At 29.8% G+C, this 16,074-nt stretch overlaps 1 protein-coding gene across 1 annotated transcript; it reads left to right on the top strand.

Moving 5' to 3' along the window:
• The first annotated feature begins 639 nt into the window (after positions 1-639).
• On the top strand, positions 640-3,864 carry LOC110610822 (D-amino-acid transaminase, chloroplastic-like). Its single transcript, XM_043954565.1, has 5 exons — positions 640-933; positions 1,044-1,090; positions 1,452-1,630; positions 2,365-3,038; positions 3,480-3,864. Exons 1-5 carry the CDS (start codon positions 900-902, stop codon positions 3,569-3,571), a joined length of 1,026 nt encoding a protein of 341 aa, XP_043810500.1. The 5' UTR covers positions 640-899; the 3' UTR covers positions 3,572-3,864.
• The last annotated feature ends 12,210 nt before the right edge of the window (positions 3,865-16,074 follow it).

Here is a 16,074-nt window from a genome sequence, read left to right as displayed (position 1 = left end):
CTTCCCGTCCGACATTTATAGGGAGTATAGATATATATATATATTTTTTTAACGGAAAATTAAAAATTGAAAAAATAGAATATGAGATTTTTTAAATTTATTTAAATGTATTTACCATCAAACTAAATCTGAGAGTGTTATAGATATGTAACTTTAAAAATATAATTTATGAAAGTATTTTTTTAATATGTTATATATTTAATTTAATTAAAAATATATAAATTTTCATAAAATAAAATTTATATTTAAATAGGAAGTAATTCTAACTAATTAAATTAAATATTTTCAATTGTAACAAATTCTTTTATTTTTTAACCGAACAAAATATAAAGCTAATGGTAATGAATATATATATATATATATTATTTCATATTGAATATCTAAATTAAAATTATAATTTATTAAATATTTAAATTTATAAAAATTATGAAAATTAAATAAATTAATCATAATAAAATAATTATTTGGTTGACAAAAAAAATAACAACATTTTAATAAATTTTTAAAAATATAAAAATTTACATTAATGAGAATATTCAAAACTAAAATGTAAATCTTTCCGATAATAATAATAATTATAATAATTGAAAACCTATTAAAAATAAAAATAAAAATAAAATATTTATAGATCATTCACACTAAACAGTCCACTGCACGAATCGTCTCCTCAACCCCTCAGTCTAGAGTATCCTTCGGGCTATGGTTTGCTATTCCAAAGCTCTCCCAGTTTCGGCTTTCATGGCTTCCTCCTCTGCTTTTCTACCAATAATCACTTGGCAATGTTCTTATATCCCTTCAAGGATCCCTGATCATTTGCATTCTGCGTGTCTAATATCGCCGAATCTTTCATTTTTGAGACTTGGTTTCAATGTTTGCAGCGTGGGTCGATTGCGGAACCGATGATTGTTAGAAGTTCTTGTCAAGAAAATTTTGGTGGTGTTTTCTTGCCATGATTTGGTTAAATTAATGATTAGTTTAGCTTAGATATCACTTGATCGTATAGTATGTGAATTGAAAACTAACATAGTGGTTTATGGTGGCAGTTTCTCCTATTCAAGCATTTGATGTTCCAATTTTGACTTGTTCAGAGGTTCATCGTCTGTCCTTTTTCTCTTTTATTTTCTTTGCTCTGATTTTTTCACGTTGCTGAAGGCTATTATGCCCTTGGTGAAATTAGAGTTTCCCCTGGGAATCAAGAATCGCAATTCTTGTTTGTAACTAAAGAATTCAATTTCAAACAAGAGAGTAATTCTTAAGATGAAAATTCAATTGAAGTACTGCGAAATTTTAGACTTCAAATAAAGTGTAGAAGAAATTGAAATAATGCATGATTTTGTAAGGATTCATCTGATTATTCTGGAAGTTCAGTTTTTTTTATTTGGTTATTTGTATTGTTTTCCAATTAAAGTGTCATGGTTTCATTCCCCCCCTCCCCCCTTCTTTTTTTGAAGGCTATGGAAAGACTAAGAGAAAACAGAGAACAGCACAAAGTGAAGCAGCAATACCTTGCAATGTACTCTAGCGTTTTTGGTGGAATAACAACAGATCCAGCCGCAATGATCGTACCCATTGATGATCACATGGTGCATAGGGGGCATGGAGTCTTTGATACTGCTGCAATAGTGGATGGGTTAGTTTACAAAAGGAATAACAAATATAAGTTTGAACTATCATAACTTCAGTCCTACATATTTGAATTTAATCTTTTGGATCAGCAGTTCTTTAACATCCTTGATGCACCTGGAGAATTTACTCTTCTACATGATCATAGTGAACTATAGTTTTAAATTGCTTTGCTTAGATGTGCTTCACAAATAAACGTAGTAAATGGTCCAGTTGTGCATAGCAAACCAAGCAATGTTATCTTGCAAAACGAAGTCGTTCTTGCTATACACAAATTCACTGTTCCGTTCATTAAAAGCTCTTCAAATTTATAGTGTAATAAATGTGTGTCCAGTTTTTTTTTCTAATTTTCGCTTCAACTGTTTGATTCTGTTATCCCTTTTTTTCCTAAATTCGTTTTGTTTAGATTTTGTACAATCCTGCCACTCGTTTGGAAGCCGAGACTACATGCCTTTTATTCCTTCAATCTCCTTTTTTTTTTTTTATGAATTGTGGGATTCCATCTTTGTATGTCTCTAACTTCTTTTTCCTGCAAAAATATAATCTTTAGGGGATGTTTGATGTTAAGAAAAATAGACTAATAGTGACCTGCTATTCAAATGGCAAATTTGTTTTGCAGTTTGTCAGATGGCAAGCTGCGAGACATTCTGATTCCAATCAAGTGTTTTCTCTTTTTGTTTTACTAAGCAAGTAATCATCTCTTAAGTGCTAACCAGATCTTTGCGTACTTCCAAATCACAGTATTCTATATGAATTGGACCAACACCTTGACCGAATTCTAAGAGCGGCTTCCAAAGCCAAGATTAGTCTTCCTTTTGATCGGGAAAGTATAAGAAGAATTCTCATACAAACAGTGAGTGCTTCCAAGTGTCAGAAGGGATTGCTAAGATACTGGCTCTCAGCAGGACCTGGTGATTTTCAATTATCTTCCTCTGGCTGTCATCAGCCAGCCCTTTATGCAATTGTTATCCAAGATCAGTCACCACTTGATTCGAAAGGCATTAAGGTGGTAACTTCTTCAATCCCTATAAAACACCCTCAGTTTGCCACCGTGAAGAGTGTAAATTACCTTCCAAATGTGCTTTCAAAGATGGAAGCTGAAGAGAAAGGTGCATTTGCAGCCATTTGGCTGGACAATGATGGATTCATTGCTGAAGGACCTAGCATGAATGTGGCTTTTGTTACCAAAGAGAAAGAGCTTCTGATGCCGCGCTTCGACAAAATTCTAAGTGGGTGCACTGCTAAGAGAGTTTTGAATCTAGCTGAGGGGCTGGTCATGGAGGGTAAACTTCATGGAGTAAAGGTGGCTAATCTGACTATAGAGGAAGGAAAGAATGCAGATGAAATGATGCTTATAGGCAGTGGACTTCTTGTTCGCCCTGTGGTGCAGTGGGATGAGCAGATCATTGGCAATGGTAATACCTTTCTTCAATTTATGCCCATAATGGATTTGTCTGCAAATTTGCAATGTTCATGGTTTTCTAAGCCTTCTTGTGTTTGCTGAATTTGAGAGAGAGAGCAAAAAGAACTTTAAAAAAATTATCGATTTTGGGTAGTGTCCTTAAAACATGCTCTAGAAAACATGAGTATTTCTTCAATTTAATATTCATAAACTTTCATATAAGACGAGTCTGTAACCCACAACCCATTAATTAGCCAATGGATCCCTTGTTGAATAGAGGGAAACAGAGTTCTCTTTGCCTCCATGGACCATGCTAACCTTGCCTCTTTCTTGAAAGATTTCTTAATAGGCATTTCCCCATTAGTATATGTCAAAAACATTCTATAAATTTTGTTGTGTGCTTGAATTCTTTGTATCAAAATGGTTGATTATTCTGATTGCATTTCTTCTGAAGGCAAAGAAGGTCCCATAACTCTGGCTCTCTTGGATCTTGTACTGGAGGATATGAAGTCTGGCCCTCCAACAGTTCGAACTCCAGTTTCCTAAGAAAATTTCTGGATATTGCCAAGTGGGACTGTACCCTTCAAACGTGGAAAACTATTGTTCAGTTACTTGTTCACCTTTGGAGGCTGCAGACGCGTTCAGTTGAATGCCAAAAATTCCTGTATTCAATTCACTGCTTTTAGAAGTCACAGTTACCCCTTTGTAATAAGTTCTTCTGTTCTTTTTATTTTATTTTATTTTTTCCTGTTGTGATTGATGAGAGAAGCCTATGTTTTTTATTGTATTGTGAAACTAGCCATCTACAATTGGTCTTCATATATTGACTTTCAGGTAAACTTTCTTGGTGGACTGAGACTATTTAGCATTACAATAATAACTAAGCCTCAATCTCAAATTGGAAGAATGCTCTCCTTTACTCTTGAACTGTAAAGCAATGTCCAAATTAGCTCGAAATTAAGGTATTTTGGTTCAATTTATCCGAACTTTTTAACTTAATTCCAATTTAACTGATATTTTGTTAAAGCAACATTATAACACATTAACCCAAAGAAAAGAAATCCAAGCCAATTTCTACTCTGACAATTCTTTAGTTTTAACTTGAGAAACGTTTTAATGTAATTATTAAAACTAAAAAATCAACTGCTAATAAAATTTTTTATATCATAAAAATTAAATAACAAATATTTAACGTATAAAACTAATAGAGATAATAATTAAATAATATACTTTTTTTTTATAAAATTTTAGAAATATTTTAATATATTTTTAAAAATTAAAAAATTAATTAATAAAATTTTTTATATTATTAGAATTAAATAGTAATTTTCTCAAAAAGTATTTATTTATTGTAGACCGTTGAATGAGAGGAAAAAAGAAGATGATTTTATTTTTCAAATGGGATAATATATATAAAAAATCTTTAACTGTTTCTATTTTAACAAATATAACTTAAATAAATAATTATTAAAAAATTTCTAAACTTTACCGATTCCAACAATTATATCCTCCATTTATTTTTAATAAATATACCCTAAATAAACTTTTTTGATTTGTTTAATTTTAATTTTAATTTAATTTACTTATAATTTTAGATAACACATTCTATGAGCTGATAACCTTATTTTTTTATTTTTTCATTAACAGTACAACTTTTCACATAATTATTGATGGTAAGCGTTGGAATAATAATATCACTAGTAAATAAAGAATCACTATTCTCACTATCTAAAAAATTAATTATATTCATCGTACTAAAAATCAACAATCAATCTGATTAATGTTAAATTCAATTTAATTTATGATAACAATTTATATTTTATCTAAGTGAATTTAGTCATTTTGAATTTATTAAATTAATTATTATCTTTTACCCTAATTAAAATGAACATAATAAATATAACTAATATTTCAAGTAAAGAGAATATGTTTCTTAACTTATTAGAATTAATGTTATCACAATACTTATAATCTATAATTATAGAAAAAATAGTATTTATTAATATAAAAAAATATTAAAAATAAATTATTGGTATGTCATTCCAAATTATAAAATGAATTGAATCAAAATTAAAAATTAAAATACATTGAAAAATTAATTTAGAGTATATTTGTTAAAAAAAAGTTTAGGAAATTCATAAGGTTTAGAATTCTTTAATAATTATCAATTATATTAAAATATTAATTTTTTATGTGGACTAGAATAATAATGTGATATTTTTATTAAATTTAACAGTTATTTTTTTAATAATTATTAATTATATTAAAATATTAATTTTTTATGCGAACTAAAATAATAAAGTGATATTTTCATTAAATTTAACAGTTAAACCGATAGAATATAAAAATAAATTTAAATAATTAATTTAGAATATATTAATTACCTTTTATAATTTAGAATATATTTATTAAAACACGAATAATTTAGAATTTTTTCACCATTATCTCTTTTTAAATTATAAATTTGTATTCTTCCACTTATGAGTTTATTGTTTTTAATCTGAATTGATTTTTTTCAGTGGCAGACACAAAAATTTAGTTGAGAGATTAATTTAAATAAATAATTAAAATATATAAAATATATTATTTTTTATTTTATTATTTTATCATTTTTTTATTACTATCTTAAAATTATTATTGACCTACTTTTATTATTGTAACATATTATTAACTATTATAATTCTATTTAATTTTATATTACTTTCAAATTAATATATTTAATTAATTTTTAAATAAGTATTTAATAAAATTTAATAGTTTTCACATAGATATAATTAAAAAATTAATAAAATAAAACCTTTTTAATATATATGAAAAATCAAAATGAACAAAAATAATGGAATAAGAAAAATATAAAATAAATATATATTAAAAAGTAAATTTTTATAAAAAGTGAATAAACTATTATAATTAAATTATGATGAATGTTGAAATATATTCCGAATGATATCATTATCATTTATAATTTTTCAATATAAGTTAATAGATTAATTATTTATGATTTATCACTCTAGAGTTGACTTCTCATGATATTTACTACAGAAAAATCTCTTTTCACTATAGTTATAATATCTCTTTTCACTATGGTTATAACATGCAAATTTATAAAATAAATTTACTAGTAAAATAATATAATATTTTAATAGATGGTTTATTATTAAAATTTAATTTTTTTTTTAAAAAATAAATATTCTTATCTATTAAAATTTATTTTTAAGTAATTTTAATTATATAAATAAATTAGTAACTAAGTGAAATAAATAAAAAAAATTACCACTTAATAATAAAAATAGTGTATAAAATTAAATTAAATAATGAGTGAATAATGTAAGGAAAAATTTAAATGTATATTTAAATTTGAAATCTTAAAAATGAGAAATAATTTTTTTAAATTAAAAAATAATAGGGAAAATAAGTAATTAAATAATAAATTTTTTTTTAAAAAATTTTGTTTTTTTTTTTAAATAAAGATTAAAAATTAGAAGAATAAAATATGAAATCTCTCATATTTTCTCATAGGTACTTATTATCAGGTAAAACTGGTTAAATTTGTGAGTGCGATAATTTTATAAAATATAATAATAATTTAATTAAATAATTTTAAAATAAAAATGAATTGGTAATTTTTTTAAATATACAGAGATTTTGATAATTTTTAATATTTTAAAAAAATTATTTATATACCCTTAAAAAATTTTAAAAATTTCAAGAATTCCATGGTCCTACTTAACTAAGGCTGGGTCCTTCACTGATTTCCTTTTAGTTTTGGTGACCAACCGTTTTCCTTTAGCTCCTTCTCATTGATTTTTTCCATAGTTTAAATTTCATTAATATTTTAAATAATTTTTAATATTTAAATTATAAAAGTATTACTTTATTATATAAAATTAAAATTTTACATTCAAATTTCAAAATTTAATATTTGAATTTTTTTGAAAAAAAATAAAATCAATAGAAATAAAATTGGATATCATTTCAAAATTCAGAGATAATACTGAAATTTTTTTTCCCAGAAAGGTATTTTTAAGCTATTTAACTATGTTTAAGGAAGCTATTTAATTTTTATATGGACAATTTAGTTTTTATATTTTTAATTTTTATAATAATTTAAATTAAAATTAATTTCTTTAATTAAGAGTTGATTAACAGTAAATTTAATAAAAAAAATATTTTATTAATATAATAAGATTTATAGATTAAATTATTTACTATTAAAAAAATAAAGACTGCACTAAATTATGAATTTTGCTAAATTTGAAGAACTACCCTGTAAAGTTGATTAACAGTAAATTCACTTTTTTTTTATATATAAAATGAATAATTAATGCCACACCCTATATAATCAATTTTGGATTTGACTATTTATCAGAAAATTTTCAAAGTTTTCTAAAATAACGTTTGATCTTTGTACGTAATTTCCTTTTTTTTTTTTTTTAATTAAAAGAAGAAAAATTAAAGGCGTGTTTGATCACGTTGTAAGATTTATATTGTTTATTATTCAAATCTAAAATTAACTTTTTTATTTTATTATTTAATTCTTAAAATTGTTTGTATAAAAATAATTATAAATTTTTTATAAAAAAATAAATATTAAAATATAATATTAATAATAAATAATTTTATAAATAATTGTACATGAAAAATAATAATAAATTATTTTTACAAATTATATGATATTATAATAAAAAAATTATTATTTAATTTTTATAATATAAAAAAAAATCATTGATTTGCCTATCAATTTTAAAAAATATATTAAAATATTTTTAAGATTTTAAAAAATTCACTAGTTAGTCTCTAAATTAATTTTATCTATCAAGTATTATAAAAATAAAAAAATTATAATTTAGTCCTTGTAATATAAAAAACTCACTAATTAATCAATTCATTTTAAAAAATATATTAAAATATTTTTAAATTTTTTTTTAAAAATACACTAATTAATCACTCTATTAAATATTTTAAAAATATTTAAAATACTCTCAATATGAAATAATTGATTAGCAATACTTTTATAAAATTAAAAGATCAACTAATAAATTTTTCCTACAACGACAATAAAATAGTAAAACATGACTAAACTAATAGAACGAGTAATTTGTATATTATTTAACACTTCAAAAATATTTTAATGTATTTTTTCAAATTAAAGGACGTTGGATTAAATTGTAAATTTTCATTTAAAAAAGTTTAAAAATTTACTCAATCTATAAAGAATAATTAGTAGTTGTTCTTATAAAATTAAAAGACTAACTAATAAAATTTTTTATATTTTAGAGACTAAATAATAAAAAAATAATTAAAATAAATAAAAAAATTATTCAATAAATTTTTTAAAATCTCAATATTATTTTAATATATTTTTTAAAATTAAGAAATATAAATTTTAATATTATAGAGATTAAAATTTAGTATGGTGGGAAATATATTTGAGTAAATTTAGATTCTACTATTTTAATTTTTATTTTAAAAAAAATTATAAAGATTAAATAGTATATTTTTTTTATAATAATAAAATAAAAATATATTTTATAAATTAATTAAATAAATATATATTTAAAAAATGAATTTGACAAATGAAGATTAAATTTTTAAGATTGTTAACGAAAATCCTATAAAAAAATTGTAAAGAAAAATAAGATTTGATTTTTAGCTTTTTAATTTTTTAATTTTAAAAGTATTTTCTAAGAAAATGTAACACTAATAATTGAACAAGCTTTTTAAAAAATAAAAACCAAAAATTACAAACAAAATAAAGACACGTTAAAAGTTTCATGCTTCACTCTCAAGGAATTAGTATGGCGTGAGACTTTTCTCTCTTGTCAGAGTTCTCGAGTTGAAATCTTAAATATAAGACACGTTTAAAACATAGGAAGGAGAGCTTTCAACTAGGAGGATTCGTTCAGTACAGATTAAAATTTTAAAATTAAATTAAACTGAATAAATTGAAAATTAAAATTTTAGTGTTTATAAAAGTCAAATTGAATTGATTTTGATTAGAAATCGAATCGAATTGAATCAGTCTGATTCAGTTTGATTTGATTCGATTTGATCAGTTTGATTTTTAATAATTTTTTTATTTTTTATACTTTATTTTTAATATTTTAAAATTTAATTAAAATATTTTAATCTTAATATGATTTAATTTCTCTAAATTATTGAAAAAAATATATTATTATTACTAATCGGTTCGATTTGATTTTTTCGATTTTTTTCTGATTAAAATCGAACCGAACTGAAATAACCGAAATTTCTGAAATTAAAAACTGAATCAAACCGAAATGTATAAAAAACAGAACTAAATTTTCAAATTGATTCAATTCGATCAACTTTTTCGATTTGAACCGAATACTGCTCACCTCTACTTCCAATTAAATGGGTAAATTTTAATATTATTTTTATATATAAAATTAGTTTATATTTAAAAAATAATAAAATATTATATTTTCCATTTTATCTGAATTTTTATATTTTAATTTTTAAAAATTAATTAAAATTATATTTAAATATAAATATTGGAGTAATTAAATTAAAATTTAAATATTTAAATGAGAATATAAAATAATATAAATACTGAATTTTTTTCAATAATATAATCATTAATTTATATAAAAATAATAATTATAATACACGTGATATAATTAAATTATCAAATTACCACATTAAATATTTTTTTAATTATTTAATCATTAATTTATATAAAATTCATAATCATAATACACATAATATGTTAGCTAAAATACATACTAAACTATCAAACTACCACATAAATTTTTAAATTTAAAAATTTAAAAATTTATTAAAATTATACTAAAATATAAAAATTAAACCGATTAAATTAAAATTAAAAAATTTTAATTAAAATATAAATACATCCAAATATTAAGTATTTTTAATTAATTTACGAATATTTAAATCAAGTTCAGCAGAATCAATAGTACTACAAAATAATATTAAATAAAAATAATTTCTCATGAATTATGTTTTTATTAATTTTAAATAATAAAAAATAACATTTATACAACACTCGAATTAATAAACTCACTTATATATTAAATAATAATTTTTTTCTCTTCCATTTTCTTTCTTTTTATTTTATCTAATTTTATCTTTCGTTTTTAAACATTTGCTAATTTTTATCATATATTTCTCATTTTTATTAATAACATTTTCTCTTATTTATTTTTATAATAATTAATTATCACAAAATTAAAGTGATAAAATGATAAAGTAATTGTAAATCTCAACATTAATTTCAAATATAATAAAAAAATTTATATTTTAAAATAATTTTTCAATAATAATTTTTTAAATTAGCAACATGTCACATGCGTTGTTAAATTTAGCAATGATTTTAATATTTGATGTTCCTCTAAACTGTAATGCTTTGTCACCGTCTACCTATTAAGCAAATTTCATAATGCTCATTAGCCAACATTCTTTTCCTTCTTCAATCTCCAATTGATTGTCTTGGAAAAAAATATATAATATTTTTTAAAAAATTTTAAAAATTCAAATAAACTACAATGATTTAGTATTTTACCTATAAATACAAAAATTTAGTTAAATATTTTAATACTTTATGAAAAAAATTAATATAAATTTTAATAATTTAATGTAAATTTATAACTCAGCTGATGAGACTTTTATAAAATAATATACACCGATTATTGTAAAGTAAGCTTTTGCAAAAAAATTATTAACTTAATTTAAATGTATATACATTTAAAATGTTCTACAATAAAAGTTCAAAAATTATTTAAAAAAAATTAATAAAATAAACTATAGTATGATATATGATGCAATTGAAAAACAGAAACTATATTGTAATTGGTCAATTTTGAAAAAAGAGAACGTGAGTTGGTGAATGTCTACAACAATCATTCCGACGCTCAAATCAGTAAACTGGAGAATATTGTCATTGATCAATTCTGTAAAAAAAAGAATGTGAGTTAGTGAATGTCTATAACAACTATTTCGATCGCTCAAGTTAATAAATCGGAGAATAAGATAAATATAAAGAATTGTTTATAATTCAAGTGTAGTAGTGCAAGAGAATTTTGCGTATTTTTATTTTTGTGATTATTTAGCTTTTATATTATAAGAAAATAGAGTTAAATATAGAATCTCTTGAGAATTCGCTGATGATGTGTTTGTGCCAGATCCGAGCAAGGTTCTTAGTGAGCCTGATGTGGAGGTCCAAGAGGATCTCACCTATGTTGAACAGCCAGTACGGATCATAGACACCCAGATCAGAAAGTTAAGAAACAAGGAAATCCCGATGGTGAAAGTCCTGTGGAACCACCACAACTTGGAAGAGTGCACGTGGGAGACACGGGAGTCCATGCTCCAGCAATATCCTCATCTCTTTTAAGGTAAGTGTGAAGTGTTTTATGTGCTTAGTATGTATGTTATGTGTTGTTTGGTGAACATTCGGGGACGAATGTTCTTAAGGGGGGGAGAATGTAATACCCGGCTAGACTCCGGTATCGGAATTCCTACCGTCCGGTGGAATCTCGGATGTCGGAAGCCTCTAGTAGGGTAGAAACATGTTTTCATAAAATGTTTTAAGCATTTCATGGTTTTAAGTATGAAAATTAAATGAGTTTTTGCATGAAAAGTCTTTGGAGGAAAACCCAGGTTCGGCCGCCGAAAGTCAAGTTCGGCCGCCGAACATACATGCGTTTTGGAGGCACGTTAGGCCCCCGAAAGCATGAGCAAGGGAAGCCCAGGTTCGGCCGCCGAAAGTCAAGTTCGGCCGCCGAACATGGCATGTATGCGGAGGCAAGTTCGGCCCCCGAACGTGGTCTGGCCAGCCACTATAAAAGGGGTACTTAGCCGAAATGGGCGAGTTTTCTCCCATTTTCGGCCACAGCTAGCTTCCGACCTCCCTCTTCCCAATCTAGTGTTTTTCCTTCAAATCCCCACCATTTTTCTTGAGTTTTAAGCTTGCATTGAAGGTTGTGAACTTTTGAAACAAGTTTTGGAGCTTTGGGAACTCAGGAGCTCATTTTCGTGGATCTCCAAGTTTAGGTCGTCTCCCTCTCGATCTTCAAGAGGTAAGAGCCGATCTTAAGCTCCTTATGTGTTTTAAGTAAGTTTTAAGTTGTTTTATGGGGTAGAATGGCATGTATAGGGTTGTAATACCCGGCTAGACTCCGGTATCGGAATCCCTACCGTCAGGTGGGACCTCGGATGTCGGAAACCTCTAGAAGGGTAAAACTATGAATTTATGAAATGTTTTCACGTATTTCACGCTTTTAAGTAAGAAATTAAATGAGTTTTTACATGAAAAGTCTTTGGAGGAAAACCCAGGTTCGGCCGCCGAAAGTCAAGTTCGGCCGCCGAACATGCATGCGTTTTGGAGGCACGTTAGGCCCCCGAAAGCATGAGTGAGGGAAGTCCAGGTTCAGCCGCCGAACCTCAAGTTCGGCCGCCGAACCTTGCATGCATGCGGAGGCACATTCGGCCCCCGAACGTGGTCTGGCCAGCCACTATAAAAGGGTCCCTTAGCCGAAAACGGGCGAGTTTTTCCCCATTTTCGGCCAAGGTGAGCTTTCCGCCGCCCCTCACCCATTTTTGATGTTCTTCCTCTAAATCTTTCAAGATTTTCACTTGTCTTCCCTTGGTTTTGAAGATTTAAGCTTTTGAAACAAGTTTTGGAGCTTGGAAGTTTTGGAGCTAAATCCCTCCATTTTCCGAGCTAGGGTCGTTCTTCCTCTCGATCTTCAAGAGGTAAGCTTCGATCTATGCTTCTTTTATGTTTTATGAAAGTTTTATGCAAGTTGATGGGGTAGAATGCATGTTTAGGCTTGTTGTTAGGTTTATGTTGTGTTTTGAACAATGTATGTTGGAAATGTGTTGTTTGAAGTGTTGTAGTTGGGGTATATTATAGTTTGAGACCCCTAGGTGTGATGTATGATGTGTATGCATGTGTAGAAACAAGTTTATGCATGTTTTGAGGTGTTTTGGAGGCTGTGGACACAAGGAAGCCAAGTTTCTGCCCTTCGGCAGAAACTCAGGTTCGGCCGCCGAAGTGACTTTCGGCCGCCGAACCCCCTTGTGGAGGCAGTTTCGGCTGCCGAAGCCTGCCCCCGAAACTCAAGTTTCGTCTCTGTCTGGGAGGTTCGGCCGCCGAAAGTGCCGCCGAACCTGCATGACTTTCGGCTGCAGAGGGACTTTCGGCCGCCGAACCTGCCGCCGAAAGTGCCCTGTTCAGCCATTTCTTGCATGTTTTCATGTGATGTTTTCAGGATGTTTTAGGGGGTTTTTGGGGAGTATTTTAGAGTCATATTCAGGTATGTTTGGTCCCTCATTTGAGTCCACCTGTGTAGGTTCGGACCCGAGGAACCAAGACCCCCAGCAGTGAGCCAGCTGCTTCAGAGTCTCTTCAGAGCTAGCCAGAGGTGAGTGGAATAAACTTTAAGTTTTAAAGCAAATTAATGAAATGTTTTAGCATGATTCACGCATCATGAATGCCATGAGATATATCAGGTTGATTGCATTAGAATTCACGAATATGTTGCATTGCATACTTTGTTGTTGATGTGGATGAACGTTGAATGATCCATTAGCCCTCTTATGTCATGATAGCCTATGTGAGTCCAGGTGTGCCTGCTACGGCTCTACGCCCCTGGCACTATGACTGATTATGGAAGTCCGGGTGTGCCTGCTACGGCTCTACGCCCCCGGCATGTATAAGTAAGAAAGATAGGGGCTAAATGGTGACAAGTTCATCCTTGTTGTGAAATGTTTGTGTTATGGCGCATACATGAAAGCATGATTTAAATTGATGTTTTATTAATCTGCTCACTGGGCTCTAGTAGCTCACCCCACTCCCTTTATCCCCAGAGTTGCAGGTACAGGATAGATCGGGAAGTCGGCTAGAGTGAAGTTAAGTCATGTATGTTGTAATAGATAGTAGTGGACATGGACATGATGTAACGAGTATTTATGACCATGTAATGTAATGAATGATGTGATAATGTATTGAGGATTATAGTAGTGCTTGACCTAGAGGTGTGTGAATCCCCATCATGTACAGAGTGTTTAATGAGTAATGATGTTAATGACCATGATTATCCAAGCTGATATGTATGATGATGATACCCCATTGGAGTAATTGATGAGGACTCCAGTGTGGGGTTTATGTATGATTTTGTGCATGCACAGGTTTTGCTTGGATAAGAGAAAAGAAAAATTTTTACAGATCATGTATATGTTGTTATGTATGGGATTCCACAGGTTTACAGGAGGTATGTAGGCTTGCTACGGGTCCCGGCGGCCTTAAGCCGATCTGGATCCTAGCGCCGGTAACGGGTCGGACTTCCGGGTCGTTACAGAGTGGTATCAGAGCCCTAGGTTCATATGGTCGGACCTAGAGTGTCGGGCTCATAGATGTTCTAGAAGGTCAAGCACACTAGGAAAATCATGTCCACTAGGATAGGATGTAGAGTCCTGTCTATATGATGATATGATATGCCATGATGATATGCATGTGCATAAATGCTATGATGTGATGCTATGTATGTGATGAGGGTTCATGTGTTTCCACATGAACCATATGATGCTAATGATTGCTTATGCTATGTGCTGTTTTTCAGAAGATAGAATGAGAAGAACTCGTCGATCTGCACGATTGACTGGAGTGCCACCTCAGGACGAGGGCGCTGATGCCCGTCCTTCAGCTTTGCCTAGGGTAATGTCCAGTAGGTCCAACAGAGACAGAATAGCTAGAGACCCTAGAAGGTCTTTGGATCTGGGTAGAAGCAGATCAGTAAGGGGAACAGTGCAGGGAGGAATGTCTGAAGATATGGAAGTAGATCAGAGGAGGGATGGCAGTCTCGGTGTGAGCATGCCGGAAGAGGGCATGGGAGAATCAGAAGGAGGCGCTCAGGCCTCGAGTTATGTCCAGCCACATCACTACCCACCCTATTCACACCATCCAGGGTATTCGATGGGAGGTACATCGGATTACCCCAGTTTTAGCCCTTATCCTCCACACATGCCATACCCACCTTGCTACCCACCATACTCTCAGTACCCCACGTACCCACCTCCACCTCCCTATACCAGTACAGCAAACCCTACCTTAGGGGATGTTGCACCTCCACCACCACCAGTACCTACTGTCCCGGAAACACAAGTACCCAAACCTACCTCATCTGGAGGGAGCAAGGTCAAGATGACCGATTACATGAAGTTGGGTGCTCCTCAGTACAGAGCAGGTGATGACCCATTTGAGTATCTGAACAGGGTCAAGACTATTACAGATGAGATAGGGGCTGATGACAGTAGAGCCATTCAGATGGCTGGGTTCACACTGGAGTGCAAGAAGGCACGTGGTTGGTTTAAGAACTATGTGAACCCGAGAGCGGACAGTATGTCCTGGGAGGAGTTCGCAAATGAGTTTGCAGGATGGGCTTTCCCTGAGAGCTCTAGAGAGCAGAAGATAATAGAATTCGAACAGTTGAGGCAGACTGAACAGATGAGTGTGGAGGAGTACACAGACAGGTTCCTGGAGTTGTTGCCATATGCTGGGCAGAATTTGGACACAGATCAAAAGAAGTCAAGTAGATATATTATGAGGCTGCACTCCAGGTATTCCTCTTTGATACAGTCAGCAGAGAGGGAGAGTTTCCATGCCATAGTGGATATGGCTAGGAGAATGGAGGCTTGTGCCATCGTTGAGGGGAAGGTAAAACAGTCAGTGGCACAGTCTTCTGGTTCCAAGACCCCAGGTGGGGAAAGGTTAGACTCTTCTTCTCTGAGTGCAGCAGTTGCAGGCAGTAAGAAGTGGGACAGAGGCCACAGAAAATCTAAGAAGAATAAGTTCTGGAACAAAATCAAGTCAGGTCTGGGTTTAGGCAGTGGCTCAAGCTCTGGCGCAGAGGTTACAACATGTATGAGATGTGGGAGACCACACAAAGGAGTATGTCTGGCAGGGACAAACACATGTTTCAGATGCGGACAGGCGGGTCATTTGGCTCGAGACTGTCCTAGAGCAGCCTTTGCAGCACCGTCTCAGCAGACAGCCTCCGGCAGTGTGG

This window comes from Manihot esculenta, chromosome 3, assembly GCF_001659605.2.
Source record: "Manihot esculenta cultivar AM560-2 chromosome 3, M.esculenta_v8, whole genome shotgun sequence".
Lineage (NCBI taxonomy): Eukaryota > Viridiplantae > Streptophyta > Magnoliopsida > Malpighiales > Euphorbiaceae > Manihot > Manihot esculenta.
Note: the sequence above shows the minus strand (reverse complement) of the source record. Positions and strands in the feature narration are given on the sequence as shown.

Coding starts and splice junctions, on each gene's coding strand:
- LOC110610822 (XM_043954565.1), top strand. CDS start 900: ATGATTGTTAGAAGTTCTTGTCAAGAAAATTTTG. Junction 934..1,043: donor TTCTTGTCAAGAAAATTTTG/GTGGTGTTTTCT, acceptor TTATGGTGGCAG/TTTCTCCTATTCAAGCATTT. Junction 1,631..2,364: donor ACTGCTGCAATAGTGGATGG/GTTAGTTTACAA, acceptor TCCAAATCACAG/TATTCTATATGAATTGGACC.